Source organism: Poecilia formosa, unplaced genomic scaffold (assembly GCF_000485575.1).
Source record: "Poecilia formosa unplaced genomic scaffold, Poecilia_formosa-5.1.2 Scaffold118, whole genome shotgun sequence".
Classification (NCBI taxonomy): domain Eukaryota; kingdom Metazoa; phylum Chordata; class Actinopteri; order Cyprinodontiformes; family Poeciliidae; genus Poecilia; species Poecilia formosa.
This window is the reverse complement of record NW_006800057.1, coordinates 1,372,287-1,393,364: the sequence shown is the minus strand read 5'-3', so window position 1 is coordinate 1,393,364 and position 21,078 is coordinate 1,372,287. Positions and strand designations below refer to the sequence as shown.

At 37.8% G+C, this 21,078-nt stretch overlaps 1 protein-coding gene across 6 annotated transcripts in view; it reads right to left on the bottom strand.

Annotated features, from left to right (window-relative positions):
• slc12a7b (solute carrier family 12 member 7b) overlaps nt 1-21,078 on the bottom strand; it is a 61,753-nt gene that overhangs the window by 15,956 nt on the left and 24,719 nt on the right. For all 6 annotated transcript variants that reach the window (XM_007560666.2, XM_007560667.2, XM_007560669.2 and 3 more), the window contains exons 2-9: nt 12,768-12,859; nt 12,004-12,135; nt 9,306-9,452; nt 6,138-6,192; nt 3,015-3,145; nt 2,554-2,795; nt 2,254-2,465; nt 828-995 (exon numbers count right to left, since the gene is read on the bottom strand). In XM_007560666.2, the coding sequence (XP_007560728.1) occupies nt 828-995; nt 2,254-2,465; nt 2,554-2,795; nt 3,015-3,145; nt 6,138-6,192; nt 9,306-9,452; nt 12,004-12,135; nt 12,768-12,859 (1,179 nt within the window). The remainder of the gene's footprint in view (nt 1-827; nt 996-2,253; nt 2,466-2,553; nt 2,796-3,014; nt 3,146-6,137; nt 6,193-9,305; nt 9,453-12,003; nt 12,136-12,767; nt 12,860-21,078) is intronic.

The following is a 21,078-nucleotide window of genomic DNA, read 5'->3' as shown; positions in this document are numbered from 1 at the left end:
CTATATTGCCCTTCAATAATCATTAGATTTAGATAGAGAAGATGGGCAAATCCGACTACCTGATGCAACAGTTCCGTCCTCCCTTATGCTAAGGACATGAGGAAAGGAGGGGTCAGTGGAGAGCACCGGAGTTCAGCCTTTTTTCATCCAGTGTCATCAATAGAAAGAGAAAAAGGCAGGAAGAACGATAAAGCCAATAAATTAAAATGACGTTGATAATTTTCATTTATCATGCGTTTAAATTGATTTATTGTTTATTGTGACAGGCCTAACTGAAGATAATAAAATCTGTGAATTAGGATTTTACTGCAGATGTTTCGAGGTGTGAATATGAGATTTATCATAAATAATAAAGTTAACATAAAATTTCTGTATAAATAAGGTCCGATTTTTACATTCCAAATAAAACTAACATTTTTATAAAAGTAATTGTTAGATTTTTTTGTTGAAAAAAGTCAGCCATATCTTTCCAGATTATTCTTGTGTACCAGCAATCTCCAAACAGCCACGTTTTACAACTAATCCTTGTAGTTCTTGAAGCTGCACATGGAGGTGTGTAATGACAAATTTGAGCCTGCTGAGGGCGATATACTATGTTGCAACACACGTTTTGTCATTGACACATTGTGAGTGTCAGCATGGTTGAAGTTAGTGTTTTAGCACTTCAGCATTACCTTCCTCTAAATACCTTGTTGTAGCGCTTTAGTGTTAGGGGACCTAATATTTATGATTAGCGCTTTGGAGTTAGCGTAACGACCCGTAATTAGCAGTTCCCACTAGTGGTCATTATAATGTATGTTGATGTGTGGTTTGAACGGCAGTCTCACCAGTGACTGAGGGGAAGTAGATTCCGACCAGCAGCGTAAAGAAGGTGCTGATGTCGTTGACGACATAGGGGAGGTAGATGTCCTTAGCAGGGTCGATACCTCCCACGGATGGCAGCCTCTTGTTTTCGACCAACATGCCAAGTGGACCATACGCCGACCACATGTTTTCTACAACAGACACAGAAATGAGTACCACCAAGACCCAAGGTGTGATGTAGTAATTACGTCTACATGGACCACTGGTAATTGAAGCATTTGATTTTGAGATTGTGCTAAATCAACTGAAATGCATTTAATCAGAAATGTTGGATAAATTGCAGCTAATATTCAGCTTTGTGTGTGGATGCTGTGCATTGTGAAATTGATTCCATAATAATAGCTGAACAGTCATGAACTATGAAGGATAAAGTGATTCATTGTCAGTTCTGGTACACTCAAAAACCCTAAAAGAGTCTCTATGAAGGTTTAAAGAAACATTTGACATTTTGATTAAAGACTCCTGAAAATGTCCTACTTGATAAGAAAAGTATTCACTCTCCAGGCTGATTATGAGACCGGCTGATTGTTTAAGAACAATATCTTTTTTTTTTCAGACAAAATATTAATAATTTTTTAAGATAAATTATATGGTTTTGGCTGGCTCGTTTGGCTGAGCCAGCCAAAGCGTGTTTGGCTGGCTCAGTAAATTTACAGCAGATCCAAGCTACATTAAAATAATGAATCAGCAAAATATGAATATTTTTTTAGGGAAGAAAAGGTTAAGAGCAAGTCACATAAGCAGGGTGAGAAAAAAGATTACATATGGAGTCACCCAGCACCTGCACATGCTTGTCCTAGTTCGTTACAAACTATGCAGGGAATGTATTTGTGCTGACAGTTGGCAGGAAAACTTGTTTCCTACAGCCATGGACAGAGTTGGCACAGTGTTTTCATACCTGAGCTAACTAAGGATGGCAGAGGCATGGTGGTATGACTTTAGTGGTATGACAACCAAAGTCATACCACCAAAGAATGGTATGGTTTTGGTGGTATGACGACCAGTCATTCCATCTATGACTTTGGTTGTTTGTACAGGGATCCAACATGCATGTTCATACATGTCCATGTCTCTTCATTTTTCAGGTACTGCTGGATTACAAACAATGCCTCTAGAGGGGAGTGTTTTACTAGCTTTTAGTTTAGAGAGCTGAGGTAAAACCATCAGTTGAGGCAGCTGGGATATGGAATTAAACACAATGTTAAGTCACAGCTTTACACTGTGACTGCACTTTTACACTGTGCTTTTGAGCAGTCAGTGTCTTCATTACACTTGAAAGCAGTGATCGCCACCTCATTTGAGAAATCAAGGAGAAATTCTTCTAAGTGGATTACACATTGAGAAAATATAATCTAGAGCAAGTCCGTAGAAGGTACATGACAGACTCACCTGAGATGACCCCACTGGCCAGGCCAGGGATGCCTTGAATTAGTGTCAGGTTGTTGTTCACAAAATACTCATTGCAGGTGGAGCTAAGCTCAGGGCCATCACAGAACAAACGCCACAGCTGGGTGGAGACTGTGTTGTTATTTATGATTTCCGTCTTCAGACACTTGTCAAATTGAAGGTTTTGTAGTGTTCGGTTCCCCAGCATGCAGACTCTGAATGCAAAAAGAGAGAAGTTGCACTTAATACAGTAATAAAAGGCCTGCAATGACAACACTGGAGGTCCCTGGAGGCTAAACTCACGGAAAATCCGGTGGATCAAAACCGGACTTGATAACTCCGGCGTAGATGGAAATGATGGAGAGAATCACACAGGCCAGGAAGACGAGGGCCAGTTTGTTGACATATTTGACCCCGACAAAGACAACTACTGCCATGAGCGAAAGGCATATCGTGCCATAGATACGCATGTTGTTAAGCAGGGCGTTGAGTTGATCTTCCTTTCGCTCTGCAGTAAAGATGGCTGCTTGAGGCACAATATAGGTCTGGAGAAGAGAATAAAGAGACAGGTTTTAAACCTACTAAGTGGACAAAGGAGAACACCCCAGTTCCTCTTTGGTTAGTCTGATACACACTCAGTTCTAAACATAATGAAAACCTCCAAAGTTAGCAGAATTCCTTGATATTTGATGGTAAATGAGGAACTAATCTACATGTAGGTTGATAAATAGACATAATCCAAGTAAAAACAGGCTTCCCCTCACCAGCAGGATCTCAATTGTACCCAGGATGTACATGGCGCCCGCAAAGGTTGTTCCGAGGTAGAAACAGAGACCAACTGCTCCGCCGAACTCTGGACCCAGAGATCTGGAGATCATGTAGTAAGAGCCTCCAGCTGCAGAACAGCAATGACAGCAACTTTTAGGTTTCAATCAGGAAGAGAAGTAATTCCGAAACAAACCCAAAAATATTTGGTTGACTGTTCCAGCAGTCAACCAAATTCCGATAACACATCTGCAACTATATCACACAACCATCTTGATATTGTTTCATTTGCTGTCACACTCAGACAAATAAAATATATTGAAGAATATTAGTGCACCGATCACAGTTTTCTGGCCGATCACGCATCTTTATAAGCCGGACCTGCTGATTCCAATTTTAGCTTATTTTTGTCTAAGCAATTGCTAAATATAGCATCAAAGACGTTAAATTGGCAACATTTGTTAGACTGTTATAAACAACGCACATACAGACATGACCTGGTGGGCGGGCTGATTTTCAGGTCTTTGTAGAAGTAGATAAGATCGATGGATTAAATTGGTTTCCTGTGAGAGTATGGGCTGATTGCTCATCACTTAAATTAACCCTTTCATGCATAGTGGTCACTACAGTGGACAGCTATCTAAAAGCTATTTTCTTGTGCTTCTTGTGGATTTTTATGTTATAATACACACAGACCACTGAAGTGGACACTAATGCATCATAAAAAACACTATCAACTACTGGCCATCGGCTGCAAATGCAATAAATTATTTTTTTTAAATCCAATATGGCCGACAGACATAAAAGCATGCCAACCGACCCGGTCCCTCATTCTACTGTAGACGACTCTTGCAGGTAAAAAAAATATTGTAACATCAGATAAGCAATACTACTGATGTATTTTTCAAAGAACAACTTTGTATTTGGAGAAAATTACAATTGATCACCTAATTTTTTTTTTATAAAATAAACTTTTTTGAACTTTTTTTTCCCCTACCTTTTTTATGCCTTAAGAAAATAAAAAAAATTGGAAACAACAAAATCCTGACACAAAGGATCATAATTCATGCATGAAAGGGTTAAGGAAATTGGGGTTGAGTTGGATCATTTTCAGTTTAATCTGCATTGATGAATTGGTCATTAATCGAAATATTAAATTTTCTGATTGGTGAGATGATCAGAAGAATCAGAAAGATGTAAAAAAGTCTTTAAAAAAACAGTATTTTCCATAATATGTTGATTCATGTTGGTGGTTAATTTACTCTTCAAGAGTGCACAAGACTTTTAGTAGAGGACGGGAAGGCTGAACAGAGTACAACAAAGTTGCTTAGTTTTATCATCTCAAGCTTTCAAACTTTGACTTGAAACTTGACAGATTTGGAACTCCTGGTAACCTTCTGGAAATTTTAAAGATTATAAAAGCAAAGTATGGACAGTACATTTGGAACTAACTGCTAGTTGTGCTAACTTCTAATTTAAGAAGCTAAAGAGTTCAGAAAGTCACATCTAAATTTTCCTTTGTATTAACCAATAAAACCATAAACTAAAGCACTGGCTCTCGTACCCACAGATTTCGTCTTCTTCTAATAGAAATATTTAATAACCGCTAGTAGAAGGAATAATAAGAAAAATATAGATCCTGTTCTTTTAACAGGATCTATATTATAATGTTTTATAAAAAAAATATTAATCAGAAGTGGTCAAACTTTATTTAGCCGGTGAGAAACTTCACAAAAAACAGGCTAGAAATTAGCCACAAAACTTTGATCAGTGCATCTAAGAAACATTTAATTATAGGGCTGGACAATAAATCAATAATTTATATATAGTCATCAATAAATTATACGTCCGATACAACGTTCAATAATTTCACTGAACTTCAATCCAGAACAGCACAGCATTCTGGGAAAAGGCTTTAGCTTCTCTACCTCTTACTGCCAGCTAAGAATGGTTGGTGGCATCAACTAACTCACTCACTCTTTGGTTACCTAGCAACAACTTGTTGAGTAACCGGTGCCGCAGCAGTTTCAGGTTTTGCCACCGTGCCTCAAAACTGCCTTAAAATAATAAACAACGGTGTGGAGCGAAGGGAGAAAATGAATACAATGCCTGGAGAGGAAACTGGATAAAACAGGAAAGGGCACATCACCAGTTTGGCAGTATTTTATTTAAAAAAAAAAAAAAAAAAAAAAAAAAACTAATTAATTATTAATTATATCTTCTGATATGAAACCCTTATATTGTGATAAGGTTTTCAGCCATATCGTCCAGCCCTATTTTATTATCTCATGTGACTTTGGTCAAAAAGGTATGGAGCCCCATAGGGAACATGGGAGAATTTTCTTCTTTTGCGTTACCTCGTAAAGGTTTTGTATTCCCAGGCAAGACTTTTGTGGTACATCGTAATAAATTAGCAAATACATCTTGGCCTAGTTTGTATACACTCTCAGTGATAACAAATGTCAGTTTAAAATTGCACATGACTTTAGTGAGACTTTAAAAAGTCTCTCTAAAAATGTGTTTAAATACAGTCTTAAATCGTTGGTCCAGAAAACTGGTTGAAAATCGATTTATGAACTGCAGGTTCATGTTTTTTGTAATATCTTTCGGTAAATACTGGACTGTAGATGAAAATGTCACAGTATTAACCATTCAGACAACTAACAAAAAAACAAACAAACAAAACAAAGACACAACCAAAACTATCAAATGGCAAAATTAACCTGTGAAGACAACTCAAAAATAGTAGAACAGTTGTATATTTGTTTTATCTCTCTCTTTCATAATTGTGTCTTAGAGTAGGGATGGGAGTCAGCGCTTGACCTGTTTTGCCTACTGCATTTTGCATATACATTTGTACCTGAAGAAAAGGAAACCATCAGACAGTTCACAAAAAACAAATATATTGAAAAACTTTATATTGTAGCAGAAAGACATCCAGCATTTGAAACGCTGCATGAACTGACAAAAAATACATAATTGCGAGGGAATGCAAAAGTATAAAAAATTCCCCCTATGTTTTCTAAGGGTCTCAGTAAAATGGACAGTTTTAATCACACTTGCAACATCAAAATGGATAATCACAAAAAAACGCCCAAACATCATAATAATAAACATCCTACCTGGTACGACACCATTGGTAGCAATAGCACTCATGGATATTGCCGTCAGCATCGTCTGTGGCAAAAGTGAGAGAAAACATTTCAGATCAAATTGTCAAGGTTGAAACTTCTTTTGTGTCTGGCATTCGTTAATTATTTTCAAGCTACAAAAACCTTCTCCGTGCTGTATTAACATAAAATTATAACCAAAGACCTTCATGGCCTCTATTCTTTTTGTTTCAGTGAATTTTCCAGCTTATTCAAACAATGGAATTAATATGGCATTTAGTCTCATAAATGGTTCTCAGGCGCTTGAGCTACATTAGCCTGTTACCTAACAGTACATTCCGGATGACAGGAAGGTCAGGACAACAAGAGAGGAATGAAGTGAGACTGATGGGAAGACAAAAGGCAGGAAAAATACATCAAATTGAAATAAAAGAGAAAAGTGGAGCATAAAGGAAAGGACAAAAAGACTACAAAGAAGAAGAGAGGAGGAGCAGAGACCAGGACACAGCAAATATAAACCTCTTGTCCTTTGCTGGATGTCCGGTTTAAAGTGACAGACATGTTGGACTAAAACCAATCAGCTCACAGTTTCCACTGAAATCCTAAGCAGCTATCCAGCAGCTCTTATTTGAGCAGAGCGACTGACAGTCCAGCTCTAGAAAGCACATTTTTTCTCCTTAAATCTCCTCTTACTATTGGGTTGTTTACTTTAAAACTCAGACAGCTCAATTGAAAAAGCTGTTGTTGGAAGACTAAAGTTTCCAACAATGTAACTTTAAATGCAAAATTGACTACATTTGTTTTTACAAGCTATGTTGAGAGGTTGAAAAAAGTAAACAAATATTATATGGATGACAAAAAAATTGTATTCGTAATGAACTGTGTGGATGGGATCTTTGGTGAGTTATCATATCTAAAATGTTATTTGTTCTAACTTCCTGAAACAGGAGGAGATTTCAAAGTGTCACAAAAAATTGTGGAGACATTCTAAAGGTGGAAAGTCATGGAAATATGGATTAATTGCAATCAACACTATCACTGCAACAGTCACTCAATCACACTTTGAGCAACAACATTGCAATTCATGTTTTCCTGATATCACAAATGCCTAGAGAGGAGAGGAATCAAAATGACTGGAAATCCAAAAAAATGGCATCCTTGATGGAAAATGAGGAACTCATGATATGCTTTAGAACTGAATCCATCTGTTTGTCCTAACTCATTAGATGTTATTCATAGCACAGTGTACAGTATTGTAATCTGAGAGCAGTTGAGATGATAACATCTCCTTATTTTGGGTGATCAGCCGATCTTACATACCGCCACAAAGGTCTGAAAATCAGCCTCTCTTACTGTGCCATGAGAGAGGCTGACTGACATGTTTCCACATGCACTTTTAACAATGTTCACCCCACTGAGGTCTACTTAGGAACTTTGTTTCTTTATCAAACAACTTTTCAGACAGAAAAAGAACCTGCATTTGTCTAAATCAGAAGCACAGGCTTTTTAAAAATCAGTGATCTGCCAAAAAAACTGCAATTAGTGCACCCCTACTTATGACGTGTCCTTTTTAGTTTGGCTTTTATTTAACTTTCAGTTTTAAAAACTGTTTAGTAAATGTAAATGTAATTCAGTAAATGAATTACATCTGTAGTTTTATTGCTTTTTTATTTTGACTTTATATGCATTTTAAATTCCTGTATGATTCTCTCTTATCTGGATTTTAGAATCTAGTCTCCTTAAAATGATTAAGTTAACCCATATAATTTTTTCAGTTCTATAATTGTATTTCCTCAGTTATCAAGCCAATATCACCTCTGTTAGCAAAACTTCTTTTGTACAATATGTTCAAGAGCTGGCTGCAGTTACCTAATGATTTATTTTTGACTATTCATGTTGTTTTTCATTCCTTCCTGTTTTTATCTTTTGTGAAGTATTTTGTGTTGTCTGAAAAGTGCTTCTTAAAAAGAAAAAACAAAGTAAACAAAAATGGGGAGGGGGCAAGGTAGAATGACTAAGGATGCATACCAGGTTTAAGAGCATCAACTTTGAAGTTTTCTGTGATGACATGTCAAATGCAGACCTGTATGTAATTGGTGCCCCTTATGGATTTCATTTTAAGATTTTGAAATTGATAAAAAAAATTAAAAAAAAAAGATTCTAATATGGATATCCCTTTACAAAACATTTGAGTTTGATGAAGTCAAAGGAATACAGTGCTTTAAATCTGAGGATAAAAATTCTTAAATGGGAGAAGAATGAGACAAGATTTAAAAAAAACAAAAACAAAAAAAAAACATTGTTGAAACAGACATGAAGCCAAACTGCTGTTAGGTAATGTGAAAGAGCTTTCATCGTGTTTTCAGGAGATCCCTGCAGCTGGGTTTAGCGATGGCTAGATTACACTGCTCCGCATGTCATGTCTGTAGGATGAGACCTATAAGAAGGTCGCTGATGCAGAGCCATTAGTGCAAAGTCAGATGTGATCTAAGCAGTGAAACTGAACGTTAATCTGTTCGACTAAGCTCAGCTGGCTCTCTTACATAACGGCAGGGATGTAAGGTAGGGTTAACCCTGCTAACGCACTCTGGATAGGTTTTAATAAGGGAGTGGAGTTCCAGTCAGAGTAGACCAGGAGCTATGTCATCCTACAGAAATGTGCAGCATTAAGACGCTGGGCAATGAAGTAAACTGAGTGTAACGGGAAGCGACCGGTCAAAGTGTTTTCAGTCGTGGACGGGATAATGAACGACGGCTTCTTGATTAAGAATCATTTTCACTGGTGGTGTTGGAGATCCCAGAAGAGAATTTCATTATCAGCCCAAAAGTGTGTCACTGAGATTACTGTCATTTTTTCAGGTTTGTACTTTCCATGATTAATCTGGAATAATCCACAGTCTGCAGTGGGACAGCCAAATATAGGCATCATGTGGGTGTCACTGGGTTTCTGACATTTTTCAGATGGACAGATTTAGATGTCAAGGTGGCGAAGGAGTGCATGTTGGAGAATCAGGAAGTCCTGCTCATGTCTTACTGTACTCAGGATGAGTGATTTCACCCAATGAGCTTTTCCATCACCACACTAAGGACTTTATTTGAAAATCCCTCATGAAAGAACAGATGATTTCCATGTCAAGAGTCAGGCCAGGCTCTTGTCGATCACAGTGATTAAATACTCACGCATGAGCAGCACAAGCCCACGATCGCCAGGGATTCCAAGATGCCGGCAGTGCCGACAATCCAGGTAAGGCGTAGAAACAGGATGACCCCCAGAATGTTCTGGAGGCAAGGGAGGTAGACACCCATGAAGGTTCCCATCTGAGGGCTCTGCAGAAGATGAGGGAGGGTAATACTTCTGATGATTACAGCCAACAGAAAACTCACAATTCAGTTTCTCACTTAAGATCAGTGAAAAAGAATATGTGGTATTTTTGGCAGATTATTGAGTGCCAGCACATGACATGGCTGCCAAAGTCGTCACTCAAGAGTCAAAAGCACTCGCATTCTCTACTTAAGCAGAAGTATAAATACTTGTGTTGAAAAAAAATATTCTAGCAAAAAGTAAAAGTACAGGTTTTACTCTTTTATTGTTTTACTCACGTAAAAGTGAAAAAGTAAAAGGTTTGACGTACTTAAGTACAAAAAGTAAAAAGTCATTTTCACCTTCAAGAATACAGAAAGACTTTGGATAAGTCTAAAATACTTACGTTCTAGTCATACAGAATATATTCCTTGTTTATTTTTGCTGACAACATAGACTGTGTTGGTAAAAAAAAGTAACCAAATACTGATACGGTCCAGTTCTTCTTTGAACCAAATTTCAACCAGGATCATTTAGATTACAGAAAAAACAACGCATTCATCACTAATTGTTCAGGATTTTTTAAAATAAGTCAATAGAGGGGGGAATGGATTTTGCCTCTGAATGTGTTCCTCTGTTTGTGATGAAACTCGGGTTAAAGTCTCCATCCATGTTGTTTTTCTCATACCACTGTGTTCTCCTTCTGCTTTGCTTTGGTTGCATCCAACTGAATCGTGAATTATAGACACTATAACACTTTCTGTGTGAGCAGTAGATTTTTTTCATCATGGAAGAAACGAGACGAAATGTAAGAAGTAGAAAATGCTGATTTTTTTCTTCACATTTATGGAGTAAAATTAAAAAGTCCTCAAAAAGATAACTGCTCAAGTAAAGTACATATGCCTGGAAAATCCACTTAAGTACAATAACAAAGTACTTTTACTTTTTTACTTTACAACTCTCTGAAGTGTGGGAACTTGAACTCAGGCAGATTCTTGGATTCTTGAGGCTCGTCACAATTAATCCAGATTCTGGAATTTAATTTTCAAAGTTAATCCTTATTTTCACTTGTATCACTGAACTGCAGTGCTTTACTTCATTAAGACACATCTGATCTGTGCTGTGCATGGCTTTAAGAACGCAACAGCTGTAGTTCATGGATACAGTTGTGTGTGGAGGCTCTTGAAGTTCTCTAGCCAACATCCACACCATGTGACTTCCCCTCTATTCTTTTGAACGAGTTTTGCTTAAAAATACTCTCCAACTTATCCCTGTTGCTGTACACTTTTTCCTTCCCATCAACTTGTCATGACTAACCCAGTATTCAGAAATCTGAAAAGCCAGCACCATTAAAAACAGCCGTTCAGGGCCACCCTGCTGGTGGAGGACTGAGCTCAACTGGACAAATGTTAAGTCAGCAGCAGTCCCATGACTGTGAAGGCCATATTACGTTCAGAACATTTCAAAAAGAATTTTCTTTATTGGTTATGTAATGTTCTAGTTTTCTGGGAATTTAATTTCAGCTTGTAATTATTAATACGCCCAAACCATCAAAAAAATAACAAAATCCTTGAACTAAAAAATGTTCACATTTTGACAATGAGATTAACTGAAATGTAATTTTCATTGTAATTCATACTCCAACTGAAAGTGCATCAGTTGTAATTGTATAATTAATCTGACTGGTGTTATAGAACACCAGTCTTAAAATGATTTTTAGTATCAAACTATAACCCAAACAAAAATTAGACTTACATGTAAATGACAAGGGAACCATTAACATAGAACTCTTTAGCTTCCAGTCAGAAACAGCAGCTCCAAAAAGTCTTTATCCCTTCAATTCAGAAAGAGCAACAATCCTCACAAAAAAAACTGTGTTCCGCAACAACGTGCAAAAAGAAAAACCCAAAACAGAGCAGAATTCACCTCACATGAGTGGAGTTATGGTATTAGTCACTAGCTATTCCAGACGAAGAGGGGCGACTGAGGTATCTGCTTCATGAACTCGTCCACTTCTTCCAATCATTTCAAGACTTTCTGGGAGCCAGTGGGAGGTGTCCAAGGCAGATTTCTATGCAGGGGACGTGATGGGGAAACTGACAAGGGACTGGGGCTGTGGTTAGAAAAGCATCCGTACGCTTTGTGGCAAAACAGTCAGAGAGTTTTGATCCTAAAAAGTTCAGACGTAAAGAATGAACAATCCAAAAGGGGAAACCTGAAAAATGAACTATGGACAGTGGTGAATAAATGCATAGAAGAGTGCTGCAGATGTTTATTTTTGTACTAAGTGATGTCCTGATAAAGTTTGACTCCCTCTGAATCAAAATAAATAAAACCCATCCATTAAAATGTGACACCATATTAATAAACAGAGAACGTCCAAAGATGGTTTAATGGGGGACAAGTTTAGAACCGGAGGAAGATGGGAGATTAAAACCAACAGCTTGGATTCATGGGTCAAAGACCCCGTTATGTAACGACTGTTCAGCAGATTTAAAAGAACAACTGTTAAAATGAAATTGTATGCAACCATGTCAACCAAAGCTAGAAGCACCATACGGACTGTGTCTGCTTTACCTTAACGGTTTTCTTCTTGGTACCCTCCTCTTCATCAGCTTCCTCGTGCTCCTGAGCTCCTTGGGAGAGATTGGTGTAGTTTGCCAGTTTATCAAGAAGGGATGACACCATGGGGTGCCTGTCCATCTCCTCCTGCAATGAGACAGTGTAAAATCACACATTACCTTTTCAACCCGCTCACTTCTAGAAGATGATACATATAACCTATTTGGAAAACAAGAGTTGAGTTCAGTCCAAGTCTTGAACTTGTTCTGGATGCATTTTTTGTACTTGACTTGAAATACAGAGCAGCAATAATTTGAAAAAAAAAATGAAATCCTGCAGGAGGAGATAGGATATTACAATATTTGGTTTCCCTGTTTGTTCAAAGTGTCTTGAAATAGCACAGCTGGATCGGCTTCACACAGTGTGGAGAAAACAGAGAGCACAGTGGTTCCTCCACGCAGTGACCACAGGGCAGCCAGGCTGCCACATGGCACTCAAACACACCTGGCACAGCTTCAGCTCACTCAACATTAAAAAACAGAGCAGTTCTATTGTAAAACTTTATACACTGTTGAGCAAAGTATTGGTGTTGCAGATGAATGGCTTCATGGGTGAAAATGCATTCAGTTTTAGCAGCAAAATAGGCTTTTTACATGCAGCTTTTTCAGGCTGAGGATTTAATAATCTGTCACATTTGGTGTTTACTAACACATAAGCTTTTCTATGAACATCCCAACCAGTGATGGACTTCTAAACAAGTAATACTGATGAGAAATTACCTCAAACAGTGCCATGTTGGTGCCATCATAATTGTTCTTGTCATTTTCTGCGCTGTTGATGAAGGGACTGTTTTCCTTTGGGACGCCATCACCTGGGGGAAGAAAACGGAGGGGAAGTTAATAACCAAAGGAGTCTTTCATAAATGACGTGGGTCACGTTCAGGAAATGATTCAGTTCAATCTGTAGAAGCAGACAGGGTCAGATATAGCTCTTCCATATGGACTAACAAGTAAATGGACTGAAATGATGCAGTGTTAGTAATATCGACCTCTTAATGTGTTTCACACACATTGAGGCTCAAATCGCTCTCAAAAAAAAACATCAACACACATTCATACAAGTAAAATCTTGGGGTGAGGCATCAGCAGAATATGACAGTAGCCTCAGTTAATATAGTATAGGGTATGATGGGAAAAACGGCAACATAATGAACATCATTGATAAGAGAGCCACTACAAAGCAGCAGTTATTCCAAACTACATCACAGAATAGAATTGTATCTGATTTGGAACATATAAAAAGATGCAGTGGTAGGTTTTAAGCACTACAAAAACATTAGAGGTTTTGATTTGAGATTGTAATCTCAACTTTTGTTGAGATTACAATCAAATTTATAGAATAACTACAACTACTACCATTACTAGCGAGAGTAAGAAACCATAATCATCCTCGAATACTTGAGATCTCCTCTAAGGATGCCTATGTCCATCTATTTTAATAGTTAAGATACCAAATATGTCTTAATATCCATTAACATACATTATAAGCTGTCCCAGGACCACCACAGAAGATAGTACCTACAATCTTCCATACCTCCACTTTTGGGGAACAGCAAATCAGCGCAAAGGAAAATGAGTAGAGCTCCTGGATGGGACTGGCTGCTTTAAATGCCAGCTAATAGCATATCAAGCAGCATTGCACCTAGATATTACAGCTTCCCATGCTGCATAAAAAAATAAATAAATAAATCATATATTCTCAACAAAAAACTCCACAAACTCCATGAATACTGAACTGTCCAAGGGTCCACTGTAGTTATAGTAATAATAAAATGAACAGAAGTAATAATAATAATAATAATAACATTGATAATAATAACAACAACAATAATAATAATAACTAGAATATTTTTGAAAAAATGTAAACGGGGCCTGCCAAAGTGTGCAAGTCGGTTGGAACCCAGCATTCTGCTCCTAAAAACTAGCAACAACGCTAAAGTAAGCTACATTGTGGTCAATAGAATGTGGAGTATCAATTTTTGAAGGCCAATATGAACTCATTCCACTCAGTATTCAAACATTAGTGTATAAGCTACAATTAGCCAAAATGCTAATGTTAGCCTAAATCAGTGCTGCTCAATTCCAGTCCTCAGGCCCCCCTGCTCTGCATGTTTTATATGCGTCTCTATTCCAGAACAGCTGATTCAAATGATTGCATAATCCTCAAGTACTGCAGAAGGTTGTTAATCACCCACAGATACAATCCAGGTGTGTGGCAGAAGGGAAACACCTAAAACATGCAGGACAGGGGAGCGTGAGGACTGGAATTAATAAATACTGGCCTAAATGAAGTCAGTGGCATGTGGGGCATCACTAACATGTTGTCTTGACTTGCTCCATTCAGTATGCTAAACATAGCTAATAAATAAATAAAAAAAATAAAATAAAATAAAATACTTATTTTAGGGAAAAGGCATTTCATTTTAAAATTTCCTTTTAAAATTGCTTCAACACTCGACACCAAAATATGTCACCAGTGGCGGTTTCTGATATTGGCAACACAGAGAACCATCCAGGGTGGCATCTCCTCATGGGCGGCATATCAGTTAACCGTTTTCATTCTTGTTGATTAGGTAACATAGAGCGAGCGGGAAGTAGCATGGCCAAGAGCGCAAGGGAAGAGTTAATAAAAAAAAATAACTCTTTTTTTAATGAACTGGTAAAAACTTGGGGTGAAGCATCAGCAGAATATGACAGTAGCCTCTGTTAATATAACAGAGGGTATGATAACCATAATTGATGGTTAAAAATCATCAATTATCTGACATGGTCGAACAGCGAGGTACTGGGGAGGGGGAATTCAGGGGTGCGATCACATCAGCCTGTCAGACCAATAGAAACCAGAAATGAAAGCCTTATAAAAAGCAACTGTGAGGTTATTTTATCCCCACCAGGATTCAACAGAGTAGAGCTCAGTCTACTCTGTGTGCAAGCACAGGAGAGTTAAATAGTCAAACCATTAGCAGAAAAATGTAATCTGCAAAATATGTGGAGGAAATACAAGCAATTTGTTTTACCGCCTTAAAACAAAGCATGTGCTTGAGTACTACAAGTTCCACACACAACAATGGGAAGGAAAAGCAGGATTCAGCGCAAACATCCATTACATTAAATTATCATGTTTCCATGTAGAGATATTTTTTTTATTTATTTAACCATGTAGTCTCCATGGAGATTAAGAATCTAATTTTAAGGGATGTCTGGCAATGATAGGCAGCAACATAAAACAAATCACAAACAAAGCAAATAAATAAAGGAAGAAAATAGATTTATGCCCCCCCTGAATACATCAAATTGCCTTTTCAGTTTCAAAGGGAGTAAAACAAATCTGAAGCCATTGTCGCCACGCAACAAAGGTTATAATAAAATGTGTATGCATAAACTTCCAGAGAACAAACATTCAATGATTTACAATGTGTTTTATGGTCAGTAAATGGAAGCAAAGAGGAACAACACGTGGGTGAAGATGCAGACAAATGGCAGACAGGCGTAACTACACAATAAAAATGGAGAGAAAATGGAATGTCAAGATTATTTGTTTAAAACGTCAGTTATGAAACAAGCAATTAACATTACATTTTGTCAAATGGCAAAATCATCAAGTGCAGACATGCACGTCAAACATGTTGATCAATGTTTCACTTATTACTAATCAAAGGCAATTCTAAGCAGGCAGGTTTTAAGACTTGATTTAAAGGAACTCACTTGGTTCAGCTTTTTTGCAGTTTCCTGATAATTTGTGGTGCATAGAAGCTGAATGCTGCTTCTGCATGTAAGGTTCTGGTTCTGGATGCAGAGCAGAACCAGAACCAGAAGACCTGAGTGGTCTGGAAGGCTGTTACAACATCATCATCAACAACAATAACATATCTTCAGTGTATTTTGGTGCTAAGAGATGAAGAAGGAATAAATTCACAAGAGCAGGAATGGATCAACTTTACAGGGTTATCTACATTTCTCAAGAGAAAACAGAAACAATATGAGGGAAAATGTAGCTAACTAAACCTTACAAGGATGAAAATGCTGTTTATATTTTGGCTGTAAAGAGTTATTTAATGGAGAATTAGCAGTTTTATCCCACCAGAATGCCTTTGAGTCTTTGCTGATAAATTTTATGTGAATCATAACTAAGCAGGAAAACAGCTGCACACATCAGCACTGTTGTTACTACTGATCTTTATAATTTCTAGGCACAATATCAGATCACACAGACTGCTGGCTGTCCAGTGCAGAAAGGAACTACTAGCTTTACTGATACCTGCAAAAAGTGTCTAGAAAGTGATGAGAAGGTATTCAACTCATTAAGATCACAGTTCAAATGACACAAATTCCATATTTTTCTGCAGTGTGTTAAAGAAACTCCATCTAATTAGAATTTAAAAGCATGATGCCTGAAATGTTACAGCCTTTTATTTTACAGTTGGAATACTGCACATTCATATTGACAATTACGATTTGATATATAATTCAGCTCAATTTTCACTCAGATTAGTTTTACTGAGTGACTAAAGCACCTTAGCTAGCAGAGTTCTTTATTATTTCACTTTATCCATTTTATCTATCAAATGAAAGCCTTGGGATTATGGGAAATCCCTGACTTCAGGGAAGTAGGCACATGCGAGTTTAGCAGAAACCAATTTAAACACGTCATATGAAGGGAGAAAATAGCTTTTTTCCTGATCTAAATACATCTCTGCCACAGTTTGTGTGTTTGGTTTGCTTAATTTGATCATTTAAGAGGCTTTGAGCCACACACAGTGGGAATTGTGTTGTTTATATGAAGATAGATAAATCTTTATGTGTTCTGAATAAAAGAAAACCCCAGGAACCTTCATTCAATCAAAACAGATTTATGCAGACAGCCAGGAATTATATAATACTGTCTTTGCATTAACAGGATTGCTGTGCACATCACTGTGTTGATATTGGCAACTGTACAGTTGTGAGCTGCATAAAATACGTGTATTTTATGCAGCTCACTTTTCACTGTTGCATGAGCTAATAATTATTCAATCTATTAAAACTATTTCAAGTCAAAATAGTTCTGTTTAGGATGACCTGACATGAGCTTTGGCTTTCAACTGAAAGGTAAACAACATATTGGAAGGAAAAAAATTGCCAGGTTATGTGTGAAGTAAAACTTTATTGAACTAAGCTGCAAAATTGTGCATGATATCTTAAATGTGATATTAACACTTGCATAATGTCAATAAAATGATTTTAATGTAAGTTCATATAGGGTTAGTTAGTTCTGTTTTGAGACTTAAACATAAATAAAGGTATAGAGAAAAGATTTTGCCAAAATTAAAAAAAAGAACAATAAAGTAATTAATGTGCTGAATATTGCATCCAAAATCTAAAACACAGTAACTTTCTTCAACTTATTTTACTATACAGTGTATCATAAATGAAGCTTAGGTGTAAATTTGCCAGCATCATGCCCCAGCTGCAGCATATCAGCTTTGGGCCACGCCTCTCATCACACAACTGTTCCCTGATCCTTTCCTGGAGGAACCCAGTCCTCCCATCTCTCATCCTGCACACAGAAGTGGTCGCTGACCTGGGCATTCAGTTGTTTGTTCCCCTTTAACGCTCTTTAGATCCAAGGAACTTTCTCTCAGCTTTGGCCTTCACTGGTCATCCATCATCTCCCAGCCTTGCACAGTCTGCCTTCATCCTGCGGCTAGAAGTCATTTTGCTCAATGGCTGGCCTTCATCACCCAGCTTCTCCTCTCTTCCTCGCACTTGTTTTCCTGGTTGCTCCATATTCTTTCCCTCTCCTCAGCTGGCCGTCATCTCCCAGTCTTGCATCATACCCCTCAGCTGGATTTTATCTCCCAGCTTCACATCCTTTCTCCTTCTTTTTCTCCACCTCTAGCCTTCATTCTCCTGCATCTCTTTCCCTCATTCTTCACCTAATCTCCTTGTTTTTTGGCCTTGGCCACAACAAACTCTTTTGGTGGGTAAGATGTATATTAACTTCATCTCAAGCAACTCATTCGTGTGTATTGCAATTCACAGTGCTCATGTCTTCTGCTGAGGTCTGTCATGGAAAAATTACTTTAACAAGAGTCTGGATAAGAAGAAATAAGACATTTATTAAAACCTTGCAAGGTGAGAACAGAAATACAGAGTCAAAGGAGTCTGCTGAGTCTGTTCTAACTAACAGTGGATTTGGCTTCGTTTCATAGGTTCTGGTTAGAGAAGAGACACGCGATTGGAATATAGGTGTGAACCCTTGATTGTTATGTACCAGGGATTCTGTGGAGCCCAATACAGATGGTCTTGCCATTTGTCTATTGTTAAGGAAAGGGGTTGTGTTTTAATGCTAAAGATGGCAGATAAGTTCAGGGTTGGGGAAGTAACACTTAAGTCTCCAGGATCAAGAACCTCTCCCCTGCTGTTATATGACACTGTAGAGGTCTATGTGAGAGCAACTTAACCAATCATGATAAGACTATGCAGATAACCTAAAGCAGAAAAAGGACGAGGAGATCATTGTAAATTTTTCCATTACATGTCTGAGCGCCAAAACTAAATTCATTCATGTTCAAAAAACTTATTTAATCACATCTTTATCCATAAGTCTCTCCAAGTTGAAATATTTATCTCTGTCAAGGGGAAAACAGGAGGGGAGAACATGCAAAGAGGAAATCTTACAAAAGAAAATAAGTCTATGCGTGATTTTAAAAAAAAAGTTACAATAAATATAAAAACTAATAAATACAGAATGAGTTTATTTATTGCCATTTTTGAAGAATCGGTCCTCCATAATAAACTGTTAATCTGACATTCAATCGAAGACACAGGAGTACCAAACGGCAACTCTATACAATTCAATTCACCACTCACACACTCCCATCATTGGGTGAAAGCTAGGGTACAGCCTGGACAGGGCAACATAGATACACACAGGACAGGCAACCAAGTACACACATCCAACATGCTTGGACTTCCATCCAACTGAAAACTTCGTACCGACATCCATTCATTTTAGTAACTACGTTTACTACATGCACACGTTAGAGGCAATTTAAATAGAAAAGTTAGCTTTTATCATACTTAATATATTTTGGGTCTGTGGGAGGGATAATGCAGCAAATTTTGGCACATTTGCTGGACTTCTGCTACTAAGAAAAATCTGTTACCTCAGGAAAAGCAGCAGGAAAATACCCCTACTGGAGTACATGCACCACCATAACTCATCTTTCTCTGAACATATCTGATTTAATAAATTAATACAAATAATTTAGAAACTACTGAATGTAGATTTCATGTAAAAACTGTATCCCAGGTATTGAAGAAGATGCTTCTTATTTCTCCCAATGGTTTTAAGATCAACCAACTTCAACCACGCCTCCATCATGTATCAGCGCAGCAGCCTTTGGTGAGCCCGGCTGCATTTCATGAGTAACTTTTACCACTTGATCCAGCTGTAGGGGGAATAAGAGGCTTGGAGAGTGGCTTAGCTTGCTAGTAATCACTGACAATGTCATTACGCCCTTGCACTTTGCAGGCCTTCGACACAATCTGAACAGGACTGCAGACCGTATTAAGTGAGAAAACAGTTTTTCAATAACTGTGGGTAAGAGAATGGATTTAAAGATGATGTCTACTGGGCAGGAGGAATGCAGCTAACCTTTAGCCTGTCAGTCAGAGCTTAGCTCAGTTACATAGCACTCAGCACAGGTAATCATTTCCTTTACTGACAGTGGCTAAATCTCCTCTGAGACAAGGCAGCGTGCTAAAACAGGCTCTGCTGTTTCCAAATCAGGGCAGGTGATGCTTCTGTTTTTAAAACCCGCCGACATAGTGGTTACATCATCAGCGAGTGCTACGCCTCATCATACGAAGGAGTACAAATACAAGAGCTGTCCACATCATCTCCTCATGTTTAGAATGGGATGTCTTTACAGATATGGAAGAAAATTGAAGATCGTGCTGTTTGAACAATAATTTTTTTGGAGGCGGAATCTTTCTGAAAACTTTCCAGATTTCTGGTTTCTCAAACCTTTATGCAGTTGATGTCAGAATGTCTTGTAGCATGAATGGCATCTGGAAGAAGTAAATCTAGGATTATACCTTTACTTTTCTATGATTCATCATCTGCATTCTGATGTCATCAATACCAAGAAGGAAAAAAAAAACTCCTGCACACACAAAGCTGTGGTGCTATGCCCTTTTAAGCTAAAAACAATTTCAAGTGGTCCATGAGTTCCATCCATGTCAATAAATCCCACAGTGACCTTAAGTTGCACTTGCACATCAGTGTCCCAAACAAGGCGAAAGTGCCAGCTGCCACTGTTGATGGCAAACGCTGCAATTAATATGGCGACTGTTGCAGCAGATTATGTGCTTTTCCAAAAGGACATGTGAGACCAAAAGATAAGGAGGCTAGCGTAGCATAGCATGGCTGTTAAACGGTCTTCCACATGATCTGGAGTATTAAAGGTGGAGATGTAAACATTGACTGATGTTTGTGCAGCAGCAAACAGTCCTGAGAGACTTGGTCTAGTTTTCTATACAGTAGCAGCCATGATAAAACATTTGTGTATTAAACAGATGCTGTGGTTTGTCTGCATCATTCCAGCTGTCTGTTAGGTTTCATTCTGCATCCTTCACATGGAGATTTTCTTGACTAACAGTAATTCTGTGTTTGTATTTTTCGAAGTGTAATATTTGACTTTCAATAAATGCTCCGTATAAAGGCTGGAACATCGACATTTGAGAACTTACTAATAGCAAAACAGCTGATTTAGAGGGAATGTGAGGACATGCTGCTGTTTAAGGTCATCTTCCCTGCTAATGTGCTCTCTTCTTTCACATCCAAAGGTTAAAGTGAGAGATGGGCCAGACAAGAGAAAAGAGATCATTTCCCTTGATTTTCTCAGACTGGTAATTATCAAATTCTACAAAAACTATTTAAACACACAAACCAACAGGATGCACTTTTCTATATATCTTTTTTTAAATCTGGTGTCTGCTATCGAATAAATGCAGGTGGATTAAATGATGAGCTAAGAGAGGGTGC